This window comes from Bradysia coprophila (assembly GCF_014529535.1).
Source record: "Bradysia coprophila strain Holo2 chromosome IV unlocalized genomic scaffold, BU_Bcop_v1 contig_5, whole genome shotgun sequence".
NCBI classification, from domain to species: domain Eukaryota; kingdom Metazoa; phylum Arthropoda; class Insecta; order Diptera; family Sciaridae; genus Bradysia; species Bradysia coprophila.
Window position 1 is genome coordinate 433,425 of NW_023503374.1, and position 22,085 is coordinate 455,509.

Here is a 22,085-nt window from a genome sequence, read left to right on the forward strand (position 1 = left end):
TGAAATAAAAATTTTGATGTGCACGGGTGAGGCACGAACTCACAACCTTCAACTTGCCGGGCTGAGCATCAGCCCGGCAAGTTGAAGGTTGTGAGTTCGTGCCTCACCCGTTCACATCAAAAATTTTTATTTCAAATTCAATTAGATTCTAGTAATTCAAAACAGTCTAAAATTTCGGAAAAAGTCGCGATTTGCGTTTATCTCAAAAAAAATTTTAGCTTTCAGTATAGCATGATTTTTTGCAAAGGATTGGAAATCTTCTTTTGTCACTTAAAAAAATGAGAACGTTCTCTGTTTCGTTTCGAACTGTCCTTTATTTCAAAGTTCAACAATGGAAACCCTAGTGTAATGTCACGACAGTTCTTTGAACTCTTACAATTTGATTTGTGTAACTGAGTGAAACGCGTTTTAATATGATTCAATACATGGATATAAAAATATTTCCTGAAGAAAAATATGTTACTAACAGTGACGACCTGCCTGAGGTGGAATGATAATTAAAATTTATAAAGACATATCATGTTGAATAGTATGAACTATAAATAATGATATTTTGTAAGTGTAGGCAATTAATCGTTACAAATAGGAATACTGAAAAATGTAAATATAACTTGGCAAATAAAAAGCGAGATTGAATTTATTTACTTACTTACTTATTCGGGTCTACTATCTACTGTTGGTTTTTGCCTCCTCCAACCGGATCTAAATCTTAGGTACTGGTTATATATGGTAGATGTTTGGTGACATTGAAGGGCGAAAAGCTGGATCGAAGAACCCCATCGCCATCACGGTAAGGAAATCATTTAAAAAGACGTGTTATTGGTGCTTAATAGAGGTGTCCAAAATTGTGTGGAAAAATTAAAGTGACAAAAAATGTTTGGGGCACATACAGGGCAGAAAATCATTCTATATAATGGTCCCCTGATAAAAAGTGTCTATGGGACCGACTCGATCCGAATCGATTTAGGGGTCGCTCAGGGACGAAGTATGTGAAAAATAGCCAGAATCACTTGCAAACCAGGTTTTTAGAAAAAAAAAACTAATTCGGCCTGATGATGAAGACTGATGTTAGGACATCTTAGTTTATATTAGTGTAAAATCATCCCGAGAAAACACTTTTCAACTTTTCCCCATGTATCGACACCTGCTGTGTCCAGGCAGTGCTTGTCAAAGATCAGATTCATAGCTTATGTTCTGAGAGCGAGTCCTTATTGGTGACGAACAAAACCCAAAAAATTATTATGTGGGAAATGCGCAGAGTAACAACGGCTTCAAGATAATGCAAAAAAAGTTTCATTATTTCAGATTTGTTTGATACTTGTCATATAAAACTAATTACTCGGTGTCCCCAGCGAACCTTGATGAGTTGCACTGGACGTCCACGCTAATGTTTCGATCTCTTTTTGTCATTTCTTGATAGCTTAACATGTGCCCATTCAAAATAAGCCAAATTTGTCATAAGGGCCACACTAAGTCGACTTCGATGAGAACCAATGTCGCATCTCTCAAAAATGTCAATACCATAATACCAATACCAATACCATTTGTACCATAATTATCATAAGTGTCATAACTCGCGCCTTAGATGCGATACACATTTCCAGATTTGGAAGTGTATTTAGAGCTCACTTTTTTGTTGACCCACCATCTCAGAACCGCGTGAAACAACATTATTTGAACATGTAATCGTTTTTAAGAGCCATTCTGTTTCAATTTGCTACATTTTTAAGCACATACTCTAATATCTACTTATAACGAGAATTTTACAGTAATTTGATTTGTTACACAAGTGAGCATAGAAATATACGAGAAGCTAACTGTGATATCGCTACAATAACTAATGAAGCGCATGATGATGATGATCCAAGGTAGTTTGTTTCTTTGGACATATCGTTTTCCTTTAACACGTCGGTATCTCTGTGTGTTTCACTGCCAATTATGCCATCGTTTTTGTGTATCTCCAAATGAGCTAAAATAAATTAATTTAAAATTAATACAATTATTTTCCGAAGTTATTATGAAAAAGGAACAAATTTTATTCGTTACAATTAAGCACACAACGGACTTTTACTCCACATGACTGAATCAATGCACAGTCCATAGAGCACTTAGTATACTAAAAGAGAACTAGAGAGGTTGATCATAGATAGATTTTGTCAGTTTGGGACAATCATTTCTGGTCGATGCTCACAGGTCACGCACGGTGCAGGGACCCTGCGTACAACCAATTCAGCACTAGACAAAGTGCCGCTTCATTCGTACGACTTCCGAATCTGTAAAAATTCGTCTCCATTCACCACGTACAGAACACATTTCAGAGCAAATTTGACTGATTTACCGCGGAGCATCGTTGCCACTTGATTTGGGTAGGGCTTTTGGTAATGATTTAGAAAATGTGGAAACATGCTCCATTTGGGCAAATTTTCAGTTATCGTCTTTAAATAAATTTAGTAAATGTAGTAAGTACCGGAGGACTTCCTTTTTGTACATAAAAGTAAGATAAGAACATCTATCGCACTTTTTCATATTGTACCAAAGTGAAAGAGTCCCCTAATCGTTCTACATTCGCATCATTTACTTCTGATTAGCGGTAATAATAAGATCATGAAAATGATTAATAGACAACTCATACGAGTGTGAACACGAGCAAAAAGTGGCAGATGATTCGGCTTTCTTCCGTTTGAATTCCATTCATTAAAGGAATATATTTCACAATTATAAAAATTTTCCTTCCTCAACATCTGCCACTTGTGACGCAAACTTTTTTATTATAATTTTCTTCCTAAAATTTTTCTGGTAAGATTTTTGTTGATAAAACTTTCGCGTACTTTGCTCATCAGCTGCCATTTGTGACGCATATCTTTTTGCGTGTAGAATCTGTAAGCGTCACCTACACCGATATCAGTTCTTTTGTAAGTGGATAACAGAACTTGCGTCACACCTCCACTGCAAGTGGTTCAGGCCCGTAGCTAGGGGGGCAGGGGAGGGGGCATCGCCCCCCTGGCCGTTCTCTTGCCCCCCTGGGATTTTTAAAGTAAATAAAATTTTTACACTGATTAAGCAAAATAACGACGTGAAAAAACTCTGACTTTAAAATTTTGTTTAAAAAAAGTATTTGCTCGCTTCGCTCGCACGTATCCAACTCTTATCATTTTGCTTGCAAGAGTAACAAATTCAATTACTAACAATTGGTACTGGTAGACCCATGTTATGATGTCGGTTTTGCTTTTGTATATAACTTCTTTAAAGAATCCAAATTAAGTCTATGAAATTACACAGGTTTGAAATTGCTGACAAGTGGAAATTTTTTATTGAATGTTGCTGGAATGAGATTCAATGTCAAACGGGACACCTCATTTTGAAGCATGAGAAATTTTCGACTTCAAAATGCATCTGAGTACACTGGTGGGAAGAGTGCGAGATCACGGGATCACGGAAAGAGATTTTGAAAAAGTTAATGTACGCAAATTAAACTCTTTTTTAGTGTTTCTAAATGTTGATGATCGGGAAGTTCCTAAAAGTTCCCGTTGGGCATGCAATTTTGTGTACCTTTGTAAACCTCGGTTTCTGTTTCAATTGAAATCTTCTGAAGATATGGCAACCTCGGTGTCATTATCTGAGAATGAACACTTTCGGAACAAAGAGCACAGGACAGCGAACGTCATGAAACTCTTAACTTTGGGGTGTCTTTCAAGCATTATGAATTTTAACTGAGTGAGGTCAAATTTTCGCCATCGTCGCAATTTTATTTTGATACAGTGTTTTAGTACAAAAAAGTCTCAAAAAACGTAAAAGCTCCCACTCCCATCGATTGAAAGTAACCACTTGAAACTATTTGTGTTTCTGTTATTTGAGATAGAGCGAAAAGAAAAGTAAATACATTCGATTCTAATCTTTCGTAGAGAAATATTTATACAAGGGGTGACATTTTTGTTCTATGATTAATAAATTGAATTGAATTGAATTTGAAAATATCTTACTCTTGCAAAGCAGATGCTCCTTTAACTCTTAGTAAAAATAAGATTTTAGAAAGCGTACGAATTTTGTGTTAAAACACGATTTTAATAAAGAATACGCAAAAATTTCTGCGACCGAGAAGTTTTAAAACACACGATCCCGGGGAGAAAACATTATTTCCACCAGCGTCGTAGCACAGCTTTCTAAATGACTGTATTTAAATAGAAAATTTTTACTTTGTGCGATTCACCAACAAAAAGCGATAATCTCTATATCTACAACTTTTCAAAAATGGAAACTTTGGGTCAAGAAAATAAATTCCATGCAAGTGGAAATGAGAAAATTTTCGCCTTCGGCGAAATTAGACTACTTTTAAAAACACAATAACTTTTCCAAATATTACGTTGGGGCACTGCCCCACCTGGCCATTCATCCTGGCTACGGGCCTGAAGTGGTTTTGGGCGATATCAGCTCCTTTGTAAGTTGTGATTTTTTAGAATTGGGTCGAAGATAATAGACAATTATACTATGCAGTTTGAACGAAAATATTCTTCTTAGAAAACTGTATAACTTTCTCTTTGATCTCAACCTTCCAGCTTTCATTTGACGAAAATCGAAAATTTTACGGAATTCAAAAATTTGAGGCACTTAAAACGCTCATAGCTCCCAAATAAGCGACTTTTTAGGAAAACCATGAAACACGTGTCGAATGAAATCTGAAACTCTATAAATTTGTCTTTTAAACGAACTTTCTATCTGCCATATTTTCCGAGTTATAGGTTCCATAGCTCAATAGCTTAACACGCTCATAACTCCGAAATTATAAGCTTTTATAAAAATTCCTTTAAATTAGTTTCTTAGAATTACGTCCTTAACATACCCTGAAAATTTCAGCCAAATCCGCCGGTAAATTCAAAAGTTTCGGTTAACAGAGTGACAAAGTGACAAAGTGACAGAGTGACAAAGGTTGGTAAAATTCATCAATTTCAAAATGTATGAAAATGAATTTCTTCATACAAATTTCTGCAAATTTCCAAGTTTTGAAATTTAATATCTAGGCCAAATTTTAATCGTTGAACTCGTATGGACGCCCAGATTACGAATAAAATACTTTGGGGGTAGTAGGATCAAAGGGGGAAAAGTCAAAAAGTTCGTGTATATATGTTCCTCAGTCCTGCGGAAAAAAATTTTTGTCAAATTTTTCAGTGTGAACGGACTTGCGTCACGGCCCTTCACTAAAGTAGGGCCATGATAATAATAAGAATAAAATTGTCAGTCAAGGGACCTGACCCGCCCAAAAGGTGGGCCCCAGTTTTAGTTGGTTTTAATTTACTAAAAGAATTTTTATCCTAATACTTTTTTGATCATCAATAATCGATACTCATCCGATTATCAACATTACATTTCATTATAAAATATCGATATTTTTCAAATACCGAAATATCGATAATCGATTTCCAAGAAATAATCCACTCGTTTCCGGTGACAGATCCGAAAAAAACGCTACAGCAAAGTATGGAACTCGTCATATATGCCGTTGTTGCATTTTGATGCCGGCCAATTTCAAGATGGGGAAACACAAAAGTAAAGTGTTTTCATATCAGATCGTATATATACTCTCGGAAGAAGCATTAACATAAGAGCGATTTTGCCTTGCATATTTGTAAAAATGAAAGTATAAAAGAATGAATAAAAAATTCTACAATTTTGAAATATGTTTCCAGAGACAACATATTTTACTAAGAATTTTTCTTAGAGTCAGCTAAACGTGTGTCGTTTGGTAATATATTTCATTCAGTTACAAAAATAAATTTTAAATGAAATTAGAAATTGACTCGGTTTTGTATCCGCAAAGAATTCTATTTCCACATCCACAAAATCATTATATCTTCACATGATGAGAAAAGAGGTTCTACTCAGATATTGAAAAATGTTTTATAAGAAAATGATATCAACGAACCCCATTGAATTATTTATTGTTTGTTTTTGTGTGAGGAAAAATGGAAAAACTCGACTCCGTTTGATATTTATGCAGAGATATGCGAGTTATTGTGTGCTTTTTTATTTGCCGAACACAAGCAGTATTTGGCTGGGTATTGTCTGCTGAAAAAGATATAAATTATAATGTTCCTCCTGCAATCTACCTTAAATAGGGATGTGAAAATAATTAAATTTTCAAGTGTCACGTTGGAATTTATGAGTGTAATGAAAATGTAATTTATTGCATTCGTATGAAGAAGGTAATTATTCTGCAAGTGATTGGTTCAGTAATAAATTGATGTGTCTCACATCAACAAGGGAACAATGGTTGATGTTTCCGTTAGAAGTAGCTCCTTCAAATTGTTGTTTAGCTTACTGGAGCTACACAGTGTTACTAATCGATGGTAACTATGTAAATGAAATAATTAAATGGTTGGTGCACATAAATTGTGGTTCTTCGACCTGGACTTATGGTTAAAGGCATTAATTAGGCGACTGGCGTTCCTTTGCGACCTTTTTGAACAATTCCTCTTCCAATGTCCAACCGTTTCACAAACATAACGACTTTCGCGTCTATTGTCGACCAACGCCCTACTCATTTCACTCCGATTTTATTTTGCTGTGTGATCGATTTCAATGTAGTCATTCTCCTTCTTTCACTGACCGCAACTTTTTCAACATACCTCCACCCATTTCACCGCATATTGAGTATTGAACTCTTTTTTCGGTGTGGGTTTCGATCACATGTTGAGTTTTGTATTCACATTTTTGATACCTTTCTTTCACGTATTCGCTTCCACTTGTGAACAGGGAACCAACATTTTCGACTGAAGTCAGTGCTTTCGTTCGCCAATTTATCCAACTTTATTTATTCAGTAGTTTTCTCCAAAATTTTGTAGAAACTTGAAAACCAAAATCTAACTGATCTTGGATTTTACCTTCAATCTTTAGAAAAAATTGCTAGTCCAAAATACCAAAACGACGATCATCTACCAGAATATTATTGGTGACACGTTATAAAAATATTCCTTTCACCGACTTTTCGACTTTACCAAAAAAAATTTGCGTCACAAAGTGGCAGATGATTTGGCTATTTTTCATTTGTACATTCTTTCAGGACGTATTTTTCCATATAATATTTTAACAATTTTCTTAACAGTACTTTCCTCAACATCTGCCACTTGTGACGCAAAATTTTTTTGGTAAAATTTTTCTTCTAGAATTTTTTTGGCCTAATTTTTGCGTACAAGCGCAGAATGAGTCACCTACAGCGATATCAGTTATTTTGGAAGTATGCCTAGGGACTTGCGTCTCTTTTACTCTTTGAGTGTTTTTGACTGATATCAGTTGTTTTGGAAGTTTGGTTTGATTTTCTGTTATGTTATGATGTTATGTTACATTTATTTATGTTATTTGGTTGCAATTTATATCCTCTATATCTTACATCCGAAAACGCGAATTTAGGAACCAATCCTGGATCACCTCACTTATATCGAAAATAACCCAAATTGGGGGTTGTTGGAGTTAAGGGAAAGAATTCAAAAAGTTGCTGTAAATATGCTCCGCCGTCCTCAAATTTTTAGCCCCGTACGAAGTACTGGGGGCTTATAAGATTAATATGCCGTTTGTAACATGTTGAATTAGAAGCAGACGTAAGGGCAAAGCATTTGTCTATGTTCATAGATAACGAATCCGCAATAAAAACAAGGCATCAGAACAGTCGAAGCGTTTGCTGCGACTTAGCCCCGTACAACCCGTAATCCTATTTCGCCCGCAACCATAATACGTCCGTAGCCCTAATAAGCCCGGAACCCTAATACGTCTACAACCCTCTAATGCGTCTGTTACCAAAATGCAAGTCAAGTTGGGCATTGTCAAATTTACAGAAACTGTTCATTTTTAAAATTGTGCATAGCGCAATTACGAAAGCCCGTACGTTCAATTACCTCTCAAATGAAACAAAAACTAGCAAAATCGGATGAGATTTACTCGATTTATGTGCAAAAAACACTTAGGGCCGAGTAGCGGCCTTAGTCCAAGAGCCCAAATTTGAAACTTTTCTCACCACGTTCTTTTCGGTATTCAATTACCTTCCATAAAAAACTAAATCTAGCAAAATCGGATGAGATTTACTCGATTTATGTGCAAAAAACACTTAAGGCCGAGTAGCGGCCTTAGTCCAAGGGCCCAAATTTGAAACTTTTTTCGCCATCATTCTATTCGGCATTCAATTATCTCTCAAATGAAACAAAAACTAGCAAAATCGGATGAGATTTACTCGATTTATGTGCAAAAAACACTTAGGGCCGAGTAGCGGCCTTAGTCCAAGGGCCCTAATTTGAAACTTTTTTCGTCACGTTCTCTTCGGTATTCAATTACCTTCCATGGAAAACTAAAACTAGCAAAATCGGATGAGATTTACTCGATTTATGTGCAAAAAACACTTAGGGCCGAGTAGCGGCCTTAGTCCAAGAGCCCAAATTTGAAACTTTTCTCACCACGTTCTTTTCGGTATTCAATTACCTTCCATAAAAAACTAAATCTAGCAAAATCGGATGAGATTTACTCGATTTATGTGCAAAAAACACTTAAGGCCGAGTAGCGGCCTTAGTCCAAGGGCCCAAATTTGAAACTTTTTTCGCCATCATTCTATTCGGCATTCAATTATCTCTCAAATGAAACAAAAACTAGCAAAATCGGATGAGATTTACTCGATTTATGTGCAAAAAACACTTAGGGCCGAGTAGCGGCCTTAGTCCAAGGGCCCTAATTTGAAACTTTTTTCGTCACGTTCTTTTCGGTATTCAATTACCTTCCATGGAAAACTAAAACTAGCAAAATCGGATGAGATTTACTCGATTTATGTGCAAAAAACACTTAGGGCCGAGTAACGACCTTTGAGCCCTCCCAACAAGCCCACGTTGCATCTTACCCAAAAACAATGTTCTACTCGTGAATACCTTTCATTTGATATATCACAAGCAGCTATTGCGTGCGTATTTCGGTAGATATCATCGAAAGACTGAAAAACACCTGTAGGGCCCTAGCTCTGGAGGGGCCGACCCTACCATGCCCATTTTCGAACTTGACCTTACTTTTGTCGATACCAATCGGGGAAAAAAAGAATTTTGAAAAAAGGTTGTGATTTGCTCAAGCTAGAGGGGTCGTTGCTGAACAACCTTTGAGCCCTCCCAACGAGCCCGCGTTGCATCTTACCAAAAACAATGTCTAATATTGGGCCGTTGAATCATTTGGATAACATTTTATACTGGGATAAGTCAGCAGCGCAACCTATCATAAATAAATTGTTCTTAAATGTTACATGTTCATCCTTACTGGTCTGAATACAAATTGAATATATAATTTCATTCTTGCAACTCATCTACCCGCCAACATTAATCTCCACTCATTATTTAATTACAATTATTTATGATAGGTTGCGCTGCTGACTTATCCCAGTATAAAATGTTATCCAAATGATTCAACGGCGCAATATTAGACATTGTTTTTGGTAAGATGCAACGCGGGCTCGTTGGGAGGGCTCAAAGGTCGTTACTCGGCCCTAAGTGTTTTTTGCACATAAATCGAGTAAATCTCATCCGATTTTGCTAGTTTTTGTTTCGTTTGAGGGATAATTGAATGCCGAATAGAATGATGGCAAAAAAGTTTCAAATTTGGTCCCTTGGACTAAGGCCGCTACTCGGCCCTAAGTGTTTTTTGCACATAAATCGAGTAAATCTCATCTGATTTTGCTAGTTTTTGTTTCATTTGAGAGATAATTAAATGCCGAATAGAATGGTGGCAAAAAAAGTTTTAAATTTGGGCCCTTGGACTAAGGCCGCTACTCGGCCCTAAGTGTTTTTTGCACATAAATCGAGTAAATATCATCCGATTTTGCTAATTTTTGTTTTATTTGAGAGGTAATTGAATACCCAATGGAAAGTTGGCAAAAAATTTTGGGTTTCTAAAATAATGTCGTAAATTGTTGGCTTTATTTGAGAGGTACTTCGTACGGGCTTTCATAATTGCGCTATGCGCAATTTTAAAAATGAACACTTTCAGAAAATTTGATCATGCCCAACTTGACTTGCATTTTGGTAACAGACGCATTAGAGGGTTGTAGACGTATTAGGGTTCCGGGCGTATTACGGCTACGGACGTATTATGGTTATGGACGAAATAGGATTACGGGTCGCACGGGGCTAAGTCGCAGCAAACGCTCCGACTGTTCTGATGCCTTGTTTTTAAAACATTTTTGGTAGTGGACTTGCGTCACGCCCGCGTACTAACGTACGAATATATGTTATAATCAGAGAAGTAAGCAAAAAAAGAGAAATAAGAAATTTATAAAATGACGATATAAAATGACGATACTTATAAATGTTTATTGCTGTAAGAAATTTCTAGATTTCCGTTCAATTTTATAATTATAATGAGACTTTTACGTAGTTATCAGGAACGTCGTAGTGTCTCATTTATCACTTCACAAAATAGAAACATTTTTTTTAACAGAGAACCTCTACAGTTCGATACATACAGCCGATTTTTATCCGCAACATCATAAAAATCTTACATAATCTTGTTAGCTCCTAGCAGCACTAGAAGGTGAAAAATAGCTTACGATATAGTGCTTATAAACTTTATGAATGTTCACTCATAAAATACAACCCACCCACAACACTAAATCCGCCAATATGTTGCCATTTTCTCAATTTTTTTTTCTTTCTTTCTACAACATAATATTGAGTTCATATTTTTATATTAGACGACATAAAAAATGTTTTACGAAAAGCGTTCCCTATCTGTTATTATGTTCAGTGACAGTAATTTTTCGATTGACTTTGTATTTGAATTGTTGTCATGTAGAAGTAGAATCTTTGATGTGAGAAAATAAAATATATTTTTTTAAATGACGCGAAATAAAAAATAAAATTTTTGACAAAATAAATCTTATGAAGCTGTAAACTTTTTATACCTCTATCTCGTCCGACTGTATTCCATAAACTGGATGTTGCACCCACATATAAGGTATTTGTTGATGTTGGAATCACATCTGATATTGACTTAGGCATAAAAGACTTCTCATTACCTACAAGCAAAAAACGAGGCTACATTACTTTCTATAGATTAATTTAATTTTAATCAATTTTAGGAAGATCAATTTCGGTACGTTTCATAAGTTCAGACTAAACGAATCTACAATTGTTAAAAGTTTCCCATGTGCAGAATGAGCACCAGCTGAATATCACCAGCTGATCTACTAACACACACTTTATTGTATGATAAACAATCAAAACACATTCTTGACAATGTGTTTACTTCATTCATACGTGTTATGTGCGCGCACAGATGACGTTAACGTAGAAATGCACTGTGAATTGTTTACAATACAAAGTGTTTTTGTTTGTACACCAGCTGGTGATATTCAGCTGGTGCTTATTCTGCACATAGGAAACTTTTAGCAATTGTATGCGAGAATACCTTGCAAAAATCTATTTATTTCACCGCATTGCATTGTAATACTGCTCTTACAATAAACGACTATTACTATACGATTACTATCAATTCGAGATTGAAGGACAGGACGAGACGATACCATCAGGAAAGATGGGATTCGCTTACAACCTGTAGACAGTCGAAAGAATTTTTGGCGGGATGCAACGCAAATAACACCAAATTTCTTTTAAGTCTCGGTAGAGGGAAGTTGCGAGGGCTGATTGGAATCCTAACAGGACACAACAGCCTGGGCTATCACCTCAACAAGATAGGTATCGTAAATGATCCAACTTGAAGAGGGTGTGGTCTAGAACCGGAAACTGCACGACATTTTATATGCACTTGCCCAGCTCTAAAGAATTTAAGGACTAAACATCTAGGAGACTTTTATTTGACTACTGAAGAGCACTTAAAGCTAAACTTGGCTAACGTGCTCTCTTTTATTACAGGAAGCAAGTGGCTACTCGGACCCGAAAGGGGAATATGAAAACATAAGAAAACGGAGATATAACACAATGGGCCCAACGAAGACTGGCCTCGGTGTTTTTTTTATCATAAAATTTTTCAATTAAGACATTGTTCAATTTTGCTTATCGGTATTTGAATTTTGTTAGTTTTTAATAATTGTAAAATGTTTAATCAGAGTTTCCCAAATAAACCAAACCAATCAATTCAAAATTAATTCGATGAGTGGAAATTCAAAAACCTCACTTTTTGCCAAAGCTGTTTTCACCTATTTGACTCACCCGACTTTCCTTGCTTATTTAAAAATTAGTCATGGACACAACCTCAGCACAGCTTCTAGCATGAACACTGAATTGACAAGTGATAATAGCTACCGCCTAAGAATGAGTGTTGTATATTTTAACCACAGCACTGCTCCTAGCAAGAACACTGAATTAAAAAGTGTCAAATTAAGATTGTTTATATTGTTTGAACTACGCCAGATTAAACCAGGTAGTCAAAAAAACCTTTGATATTTTACTCAAGACATTCTGAAACATGCGAAAAGTTTGTTCGCCAAATTTCGAGACTTACTAGCCGAAGAAAGTTTTTTCCTCGCTCATCGTCCTCGTCCATCGTCATCTATAGTGTGACATAGTTTCAGGGAAGACAACAAAAGTTGCAATCTCAGAGCCCCCATGTAGTATAGGACAGAGTCCTAACCAGACAAAACTCCAAACTTTTCGATTAAAAAAAATTGCTTTATTTGATCTATCTCCTTTCTCTTCTAACGATTTCAACAGAATGAATAATTCTATGCAATGACATTGTACACAAAATCTCTGTGAAACGTAATAAACAACTCTACAAACTATGCAGTAACCATACGGTAAGCGCTATACGATCTGAACGACGGGACCGAACGAATTTCCAAAAAATTTACTTTCTCATGAGGTAATAATTTTTTTTTCTATCGAGATATCACACACCACCCTCTTAAAAGAGGAAGGTATTCCTATTGTTGATATAAAAAAAGTGACGCATCTTTACAAAATTTTGTAAAGACAATTCGGTCATTACGGGACCAACTAGTGAATTAGAAGTTTCATTACGTAAATATTTTTGTCGTGTAAAACTGTGTTAATTAAAAAAAACTTTCAATTGTAAATTGTGATATTGTGACGCAAGTCCCTGTATCAACTTACAAAAGTACTGATATCGCAGAGGGTGCTGCTTTACGCTTCGGTATGATTTTTTCACTTAGAGAAGTGAAAATAGTTTGCATTTGTCTTTATATTTTCTTGTCGCCTGCCATTTGTGGTCGTGTTTTTCTAATCTACCAGCAAATCATGGTCCTACGTTAGTGAAGGGCCGTGATGCAATTCCGTTCACACAGAAAAATTTGACAATTTTTTTCCGTAGGACTGAAAAACATATATATACAACTATTTTGACTTTTCCTCCTCCGCTCCTACTACCCACACTTATTTTATTCGTATTTTATTCTGGGCGTTCATACGACTTCAACGAGCTATCACACGCCTCATAAGGTTAAGATTTGGTCGACATATTAAATTTCAAAACTTGAAAGTTTCATACAAAAAAAATTGATTTTCATACATTTTGAAATTGATGAATTTCACCAACCCTTTGTCCTTCTGTTGCAACGAAATTTTCAGCGTATGTCAAGGACGTAATTCTAAGAAACTAATTTGAAGGAATTTTCATAAAATTTTATAATTTCGGAGCTATGAGAGTTTTAAGCTATTGAGTTATAAGACCCATAACTCAAAAAATATAGCAGATAGAAAGTTCGTTTAAAAGACAAATTTATAGAGTTTCACATTCTAGTCGACACTTGTTTCATGGTTTTCATAAAAAATCGACCATTTGGGAGCTATAAGCGTTTTAAGTGAGAGCTATGTCAGCCATAACTCGGAAAATACGGCAGATACAAACCTCGTGTAAAAGACAAAGTTATCTCTTTGTAGATTCTAGTCGATAAGTGTTTCATGGTTCCCCTAAAAAAATCGCTTATTTGGGAGCTATGAGCGTTTATTTTCGAAAAATTTTTAAATTTCGTCAAATTTTCGATTTTTGTCAAATTTTCGATTTTCGTCAAATTTTCAATTTTCTTTCAAATTTTTGAATTTTTGAAACTGCACAATATGATTGTCTATTATCTGCGACCGAATTCTAAAAAATCCCAACTTACAAAAGAGCTGATATCGCCCAAAACCACTTACAGTGGAGGTGTGACGCAAGTCCTGTTATCCACCTACAAAAGTATTGATATCGGTGTAGGTGACGCTTACAGATTCGACACGCAAAAAGATATGTGTCACAAATGGCAGCTGATGAGGAAAGAACGCGAAAGTTTTATTAACAAAATGTTACCAGAAAAATTTTAGTAAGAAAATTATAACAAAAAAAATTGCGTCAAAAATTGGCAGATGATTCGGCTTTCTTCCGTTTGAATTCCATTCTTTAAAGCAATATATTTCACAATAGACCGTGTGCAATATAAAAAATTTATTTTTAATTGATGTAGATTATTATTCTGTAGAACAAAAGTGTAAACAGAATATCTGAAAAATGTCTGCTTGATTTTATATCTCAATTTAAAAGCTGTAATTTGAATGAAACTAAAAGGATATCCGAACCATTCTAATTCATTCTAATTGGATTATTACTAAGATTCTAATAAGTGGGATGGCATCGGGATGGCAACAATATTTTTCAATAATTTCTATTAAAAAAATTAAATATTTTTTTCAATGGTTTTCATAGTAAATCTTCTTTTTATTGAAATATGAAACTTTTTTATTGTAACAATTTTCCTTCCTCAACATCTGGCACTTTTTGACGCAATTTTTTTTTATAATTTTCTTTCTGAAATTTTTCTGGTAAAATTTTTGTTGCTAAAACTTGCTCGTACTTTCCTCATCAGCTGCCATTTGTGATGAATATCTTTTTGCATGTCGAATCTGTAAGCGTCACCTACACCGATATCAGTTCTTTTGTAGGTGGATAACAGGACTTGCGTCACACCTCCCAAATACATCGAAAAAACTGATAAAGTTGAGAAATTATTGATTCCAAGGCATCAAAAAGAAACAAAACCAAAATCACAAAACCGTAACCATCTTGGAACAACCATCAGGGCATACAAGGCCGAACTGGATAACTGATGGCCAATCGGACCGTCTCTGAAATACTAGCCAAAATATTTTTTGCTGGTCTCAGTTGCATGTAAAAAAGCGAAAGGTCTATCGGGCATCACAAAAATGACTTGCGTCACCGCGCGGTACTAATGTGGTCCCATGATTAAATGAACCAGTTCTTATTGCCAAGAGTAATAAATTTAAAATACTATTTACAACAGATTCAAATGCTTATGCTAACTTATGTTTTAGTATTTCTAATAATTTTGTCGCAGTCTCTTGGGAGAGATGACTTTCAAAGAGAAACAAATTCAACAATTTTATTTTTTTCAAATGAACCATAAAAAAGAACATTGAAACGTGCCTAATTTCTTGTAAGCAAGAAACGTACTAAGTACTTTGAAGGTTCAAGACATCAATAAACTAACAACGACGACTCTTTTGAATTACCTCTGAATACAAGCGTAGTACGCGATTTATTTTTTGGGGGACATGTTTTCCGACACTTGAGAATTTCGGTTGTTTTCCTTTTTTTTACATACGATTTTATACAGAACTATTAAAATTCTTCAGGATTTTTTTTTGTTATGAGGAAAATACAGATGCTCTGGCACATCAATAAACATAAATTCGCGTTACATACCTAATCCTTGTTCGCGTACAGCATAATTTAATTTTTGTGAAACCGTTGCGGTCGATATTGCTGATGTCGTCGTTGGTGTTGTCATAACAGTTGAATGTGGTATGTCTGAAAATAATAATATTTCTGATGAAATTACGGGCGTTTTTATTCAGTAGCGTGAGCTTCTTTATGGAAGTGATCACGACGACGTATCTACGCGAAAGTACTTGTCAATGAATCATTCAGTATACTATCGACCGATAACAACGAGTTGTGCCAGTTGCTACATGGTTTTTTTGACAATTTCAAAATGAGTAATGAAAGAGAAAGGTGTGAAAACATTGACCGAATTGGAAGTCAATGTGAAATTGTACTATTACGACAAAGTTGCTGACACATCGGCAACTCAAGCTATAATGCTACGTTACTGGATAACAAAGTTCGAAACTTTCAGTATTCGTACGCCATTTACTTAGTTCGATTATGATGTTGCATATTTTTCGCCGTTTCGTTTCACAACGACGACAGTATTCTTTGTTCATGGTATGGAGGATGTTTGAGGATACTCGATGATACCAGAGGTACAAATGGTACCATTACCACTAAATTTCAACCCCCATCGCTCTGACGATTGCATGATCAACGGTCTCATTTCAGTCTCATTACGTTTTCAGTCTCATTTAATTCTCAATATTTTATTTCTTTGATGATTGTTGAACTTTGGCTGAACGAGACTGACCGAGTGGTCTCTTTTTCACTATTTTACGAGATTTTTGAGACCGACCTAGTGGTCTTTCTTGGATTATTTTTCGTTGGACTTTAGGAGACTGACCGAGAAGTCTCGTTTTTGAACATTTTACGCGAATGTAAGAGACCGAACGAGTGGTCTTTCCTGGATTATTTATTTTTCGTTGGACTTTGGGAGACTGACCGAGTGGTCTCACTCACACATTTGAAATACAGAGATCAAATGAGCGGTCTCATTTTTTTGAAATAGAAAACAACTGAGCGGTCTCTTTTTCAATATTTGACATACTTTGACTCTGACCGACTGCAGAGACCTATGAGAGTTCTCTTTTGAACTTAACTTTTAATTATAAACACAATTTTGTTTCTATCAAGTTTTGCTGCTGTGTTTGCATCGAGTTCTGTGAACAAGTAAGTAGCCATTTAGACGGCGTATTTATTTTGATCAGTTGGTATTGGTTTCGTAACTATTTTCTAAAAAACTTTATTACTCTCATCATTACTGTATCATTAGTCTCACAAATAGTTTAAATAATTAGGTAAAATAAAAGTTTAGTTCTAAAGAGAACTCTCAAAGGTCTCTGCAGTGGATCAGAGTCAAAGTACGTCAAAAATTGAAACAGTTGGCCTCTGCATTTAAAAAAAATATGTTCTTAAAATGAGACCACTCAGTTGGTCTCTGCTTTTCGAAAAAATATGTTCTTGAAATGAGACCACTCAGTCGGTCTCTGCATTTCGAAAAAATATGTTCTTGAAATGAGAGCATTTGGTCAGTCTCATAAAGTCCAACGAAAAAAAAATCCAAGGAAGACCATTCGGTCATTCGAATACATTCTCATAAAATATTCAAAAACGAGACTACTCCGCCAGTCTCATAAAGTCCAATGAAAAATAATCCGAAAAGACTACTCGTTCGGTCTCTTACATTCTCGTAAAATATTCAAAAACGAGACTTCTCGGTCAGTCTCCCAGTCCACCGAAAAATAATCCAAGAAAGACCACTCGGTCGGTGTCTTACATTCTCGTAAAATATTCAAAACGAGACTACTCGGCCAGTCTCATAAAGTCCAATGAAAAATAATCCGAAAAGACTACTCGTTCGGTCTCTTACATTCTCGTAAAATGTTCAAAAATGAGACTACTCGGCCGGTCTCATAAAGTCCAATGAAAAATAATCCGAAAAGACTACTCGTTCGGTCTCTTACATTCTCGTAAAATGTTCAAAAATGAGACTACTCGGCCGGTCTCATAAAGTCCAATGAAAAATAATCCGAAAAGACTACTCGTTCGGTCTCTTAAATTCTCGTAAAATGTTCAAAAACGAGACTTCTCGGTCAGTCTCTCAAAGTCCACCGAAAAATAATCAAAGAAAGACCACTCGGTCGGTCTCAAAGTTTTTGTGACAACGGTTCGAAATAAGACCTATACGAAGATATATCGTGATATATACAATTTAGCAACACGCGTAAGGTGGCTGGCAGTCCAATCCAAAAGTTAGGCATGATTCGGCGCGGTTAGTAGTTGGAGTGTTGACCGGAAAATACATCACGAAATAAAAAAAGGTAAAAAAAATCAAATATCACTAAAATGTCTATCATTTCAGCGAATTATAAGAAAAAATAAAAAACTGTGCCATCTGTGAATGCGGGAAGAAACTACAGCCTAAAGTCAATGAAATATCTCACAGATGGAAAATGGAAATGAGAGTTCTCAGATGGCCTCAAAAGGATCTCGAAAAAAAATGGGACTTCTCAAATAACCTAAAAAAATAACGAAAAGAAAGTGAGAGTTCTCAGATGGCCTCTAAAAGGATCTAGAAAAAACTGAAATATTTTGAGTCTGAAACATAGTCAAATCTAAAAAAGAGACCGCTCAGTCGGTCTCGTAAACTATTTTGAAAAGAGACCACTCAGTCAGTCTCGCAAAATATTTAAAAAGAGACCACTCGGACGGTCTCGTAAAATACAGAGGAAGAGACCACTCGGTCGGTCTCGTAAAATACAGGAGAAGAGACCACTCGGTCGGTCTCGTAAAATACAGAATAAGAGACTACTCAGACAGTCTCGTAAAATACAGAAAAAGAGACTACTCCGTCGGTCTCTTAAAATACAGAAGAAGAGACCACTCGGTCAGTCTCGTAAAATACAGAAATAGAGACTACTCCGTCGGTCTCTTAAAATACAGAAGAAGAGACCACTCGGTCAGTCTCGTAAAATACAGAAGAAGAGACCACTCGGTCAGTCTCATACAGTCTATTAAAACATTTAAAACGAGACTTCTCATCGGTTTTGCAATCATCATCATCATCAATTCATCAGTATATGAGAAGAAACCAGTCTCAAAGGTTCGAAAAGAGACGTCTCACCTCCATACAAAAAAAAAACGGTCTCAAAAGGGGTCTCACATTCACTTTTTTTTACCCGGGATATTCAGAAATAATTGATTCAAAAAATTCAACTGTCCTATAAAAAACATTTCAACCTGAGCAATTATAAAATGTACTTACGGTACAACTTTATTGTTCCGTCAGTATCACCAAGTGAATTTTTAGCTACACATTTATATAGCAGACCCAAATCTGCTATATCTACAGATAGAATTGTCAGCTTCATAAGTACTTTGTATGCATTCTCAAAAGTTTCTGGAATGAATCTGTCACCTGGAAACAAAATAATTCAAAATATTATAATTAATTCATTCAGTTTATTTTGTACGTTATTTATACATGAGTAGGTAATCAGGACTGTCGCAGAAATAGATTGAATTAAAGTTTATTTTTTGAATTCGTAACAAGGAATGTAGGTAGTTAACTTTTTTCTATCTCTTTTCCGCATTCTGCAACACTTTTTAAACATTTTTTCGAGGGGCAAAAATTGTTATTTTGTTCACTCAAATGCGGTGAGAAGATAGTGTTTACCTCTAAATAAGAGAATTGACCATTCAACACTTCGTCCCGCAGTAGTCAGCATATAATAGTAGATTATGATACCGGAGAATATTTTCAGCGTTATACACTTGTGTATATTACACAAAATACGAGTGCAACGAGTATTTGTGTAATATACAAGAGAGTATTACGCGTGAAATATTCTCCGGTATCATATTTTCTTTTATTGTATTGCGGAAACGACCAACTTATCGACATTTTAATGTAGGATATATTTACCTAGATAAGTAATAATGACGTCATATCAATGGAATAATTGAGAGAAATAATGTTTGGTATAATACTCTGAAAAACAGTGTTTAATATCGATATATAGACCGCAATGTAATAAAACTTAATACGTAACTCGTACCGCGACCCGTCCCAAGGGAGTTTTGTTTTACTCTGCATTTAAATGAAAGAAACTAAACTGTTCAATTGTTGTGTTGCATTCGCATATATGAAAGAAACTCGGAAAAAATCCTTACCCCAACGAGAACCGAACTCGGAAACTTTGCGTGAAAGCAAGCAGTGCTAACCATTCGACCACTGAATATGTACGAATTGCTAAATTGCTAGTTGGATTCCCGCGGCTAATGTGATTCAATTCGAAAAGTACATAACGTGCACGACACATGGCGTAGTGTGTGTGTGTGTAGTTGTTATGTGAACCCTTTCTCTTGTATTTTTTTACGATGAAAATAATTAAATTTCGACTAAACGGACAAAATCAAACAAAATGCCAGTGTGTAGTGCGTGATTTCAGGACTTCTGTAACGTTATTAGTTTTTCAATCAGATTAATATCTGCCGAGATACAAAACTTTGAAAACTCGATCTGATCAACGACGTAAGAACACGTTTTGTTGAGTCATACATCGAAACAGATATCGTTTCGATTGAAAATGAAATTAGTTTGAAGGGATTCTGCCTGTCTACGTGAATATTTAATTTAAAAAAAAAAATTGACGATGAGCGAACCCAAGACCATCACATAAAAGTGACGCGCTCTAATCGATTCGGCTACTGAGACTTCGAATGAAACGGATTTGTTGACACGTTTTGTTTTGCACAATGTATGTGTGCATGTGTGTATCAGTATATTTTCCAGTTTTCGTTTATGTATGACATACTCACCCCGGAACGATAAAATCATATATGTGGTAGTAGGGCTACACTTCTGTACATAACACACACACATGCTAACGCTCGTTCGTGTTATGTACAGAAGTGTAACGATCTCATTACCCATCCTACAACATAATAATTATTGTTCCATTGCAAAAACAATTTTTGACAAGTCGAAAACGAACGAGAGCATCCCGAGAGCTCAAATAACCTATTCAACAACCGAAATGGATGTCACTTTTCGTATAGTGACATCAACGTGTCTCTGTCATCATAGACTATTTTAAGTGTATCAAATATATTCATCGTCGATGACTTTTAAAACTTTGTATTTCCTATTCCCAAACTTATTGTCAGATTTTTGAGCTTGGATGCCCTGGCGATATCCATTATTTTATGAGTAAAGACACGAGGTTTTGCCGTACCTTGAAAAAGTTTTTTTGACTGATTTTTTAATGTTTGTTAAAAATAACTTACTTGGAATGATAATGGAGTCATTTTTCATCCAATAATTAATTGACTTCGGAAAAGCTTCTGATTGACAATCCAACGTAACTATTGATTGTCCTATTGCAGCTCCAACTAGTTGATTTTGTATCCATATCATTGGTGGAACTGTGAAATAAATGACAACTATTATTTTACCAGTACCATCAGAGCACTGAACCAAGCACTAGAACAGATTTTTTTAACAGAAATTTGGCCTCTCTAATATGATCTGCAGCAAAATAAACAACATTTTTTGAACTGCCACAAGTTCAAATTTAATGAGAGCCTCCAAATTGGCACAAATTTAAAAATTATAGTTCATTTTAAAACATTGTCCTGAAATTTCGACGACATGAGTATCGGTGACATCCTGAAGAAACGGTGACTTACTGAAAAAATAACGAGAAGAAATGGTGACTTCCTGAAGAAACGACGAGAAGAACCGGCCACTATAGTCGCCGTTTCTTCTCGTCGTTTCTTCAGGAAGTTATCGTTTCTTCAGGTAGTCACCATTTCTATAGGATGTCACCGTTTCTTTAGGAAGTCACCGTTTCTTCTCACCGTTTCATCAGAAAATCTGAAGAGTCGTCTTTACATGTCACCATTTTTTCAGAAAGTCACCGTTTCTTCGAAACCGTCGACTTCCTGAAGAAACGACGAGAAGAAACAACGACTTTCAGAAGCAACGCATCTCACCGTTCAATCTCTGATTGCAAGCAACTAAAACAAATAAAATAAAAAGCTTTGTATTTTATTTCAAATGAATAAATCTACGTACAGTGGCTTATTCTTGATTTGAGATGAAATTTCGATTTCAAGAAATTGTTCAGTTGACAATCTCAACTCAAGATTACTAATTCAGCTGACATTGAGATCCCAAATCAACTCTAATTTTCGTCTCGTCGTAAAGGCGTTTTGTTGGTTCCTATGGAATTCATCCTTTTACGAAATGTAACGTAAAGGAGTTTAGTTCATCACTACAGAATTCATCTTTTTACAACATGAAAACCAATTTTCATTGCACATAAAAAGCGTTTTAATACGCTTTAATAGCGATCCGGCCCATTGCCCCGTAGCGAAGCGGAGGGCTGCAATGCGAGCCGGGCGCCGGAACGGTGTCGGTAACTTAGGAG

General features: G+C 35.6%; 1 protein-coding gene across 2 annotated transcripts in view; it reads right to left on the reverse strand.

Annotated features, from left to right (window-relative positions):
- Window positions 1-1,686: 1,686 nt before the first annotated feature.
- LOC119071460 (neurotrimin) overlaps window positions 1,687-22,085 on the reverse strand; it is a 116,499-nt gene continuing 96,100 nt past the window's right edge. The window contains exons 8-12 of one of the 2 annotated variants that reach the window (XM_037176316.1): window positions 20,941-21,078; window positions 18,917-19,069; window positions 15,685-15,789; window positions 10,913-11,026; window positions 1,687-1,969 (exon numbers count right to left, since the gene is read on the reverse strand). In XM_037176316.1, coding sequence (XP_037032211.1) covers window positions 1,782-1,969; window positions 10,913-11,026; window positions 15,685-15,789; window positions 18,917-19,069; window positions 20,941-21,078 — 698 coding nt within the window. In that variant the 3' untranslated portion in view covers window positions 1,687-1,781. The remainder of the gene's footprint in view (window positions 1,970-10,912; window positions 11,027-15,684; window positions 15,790-18,916; window positions 19,070-20,940; window positions 21,079-22,085) is intronic. The other variant, XM_037176317.1, reaches the window with a different exon arrangement.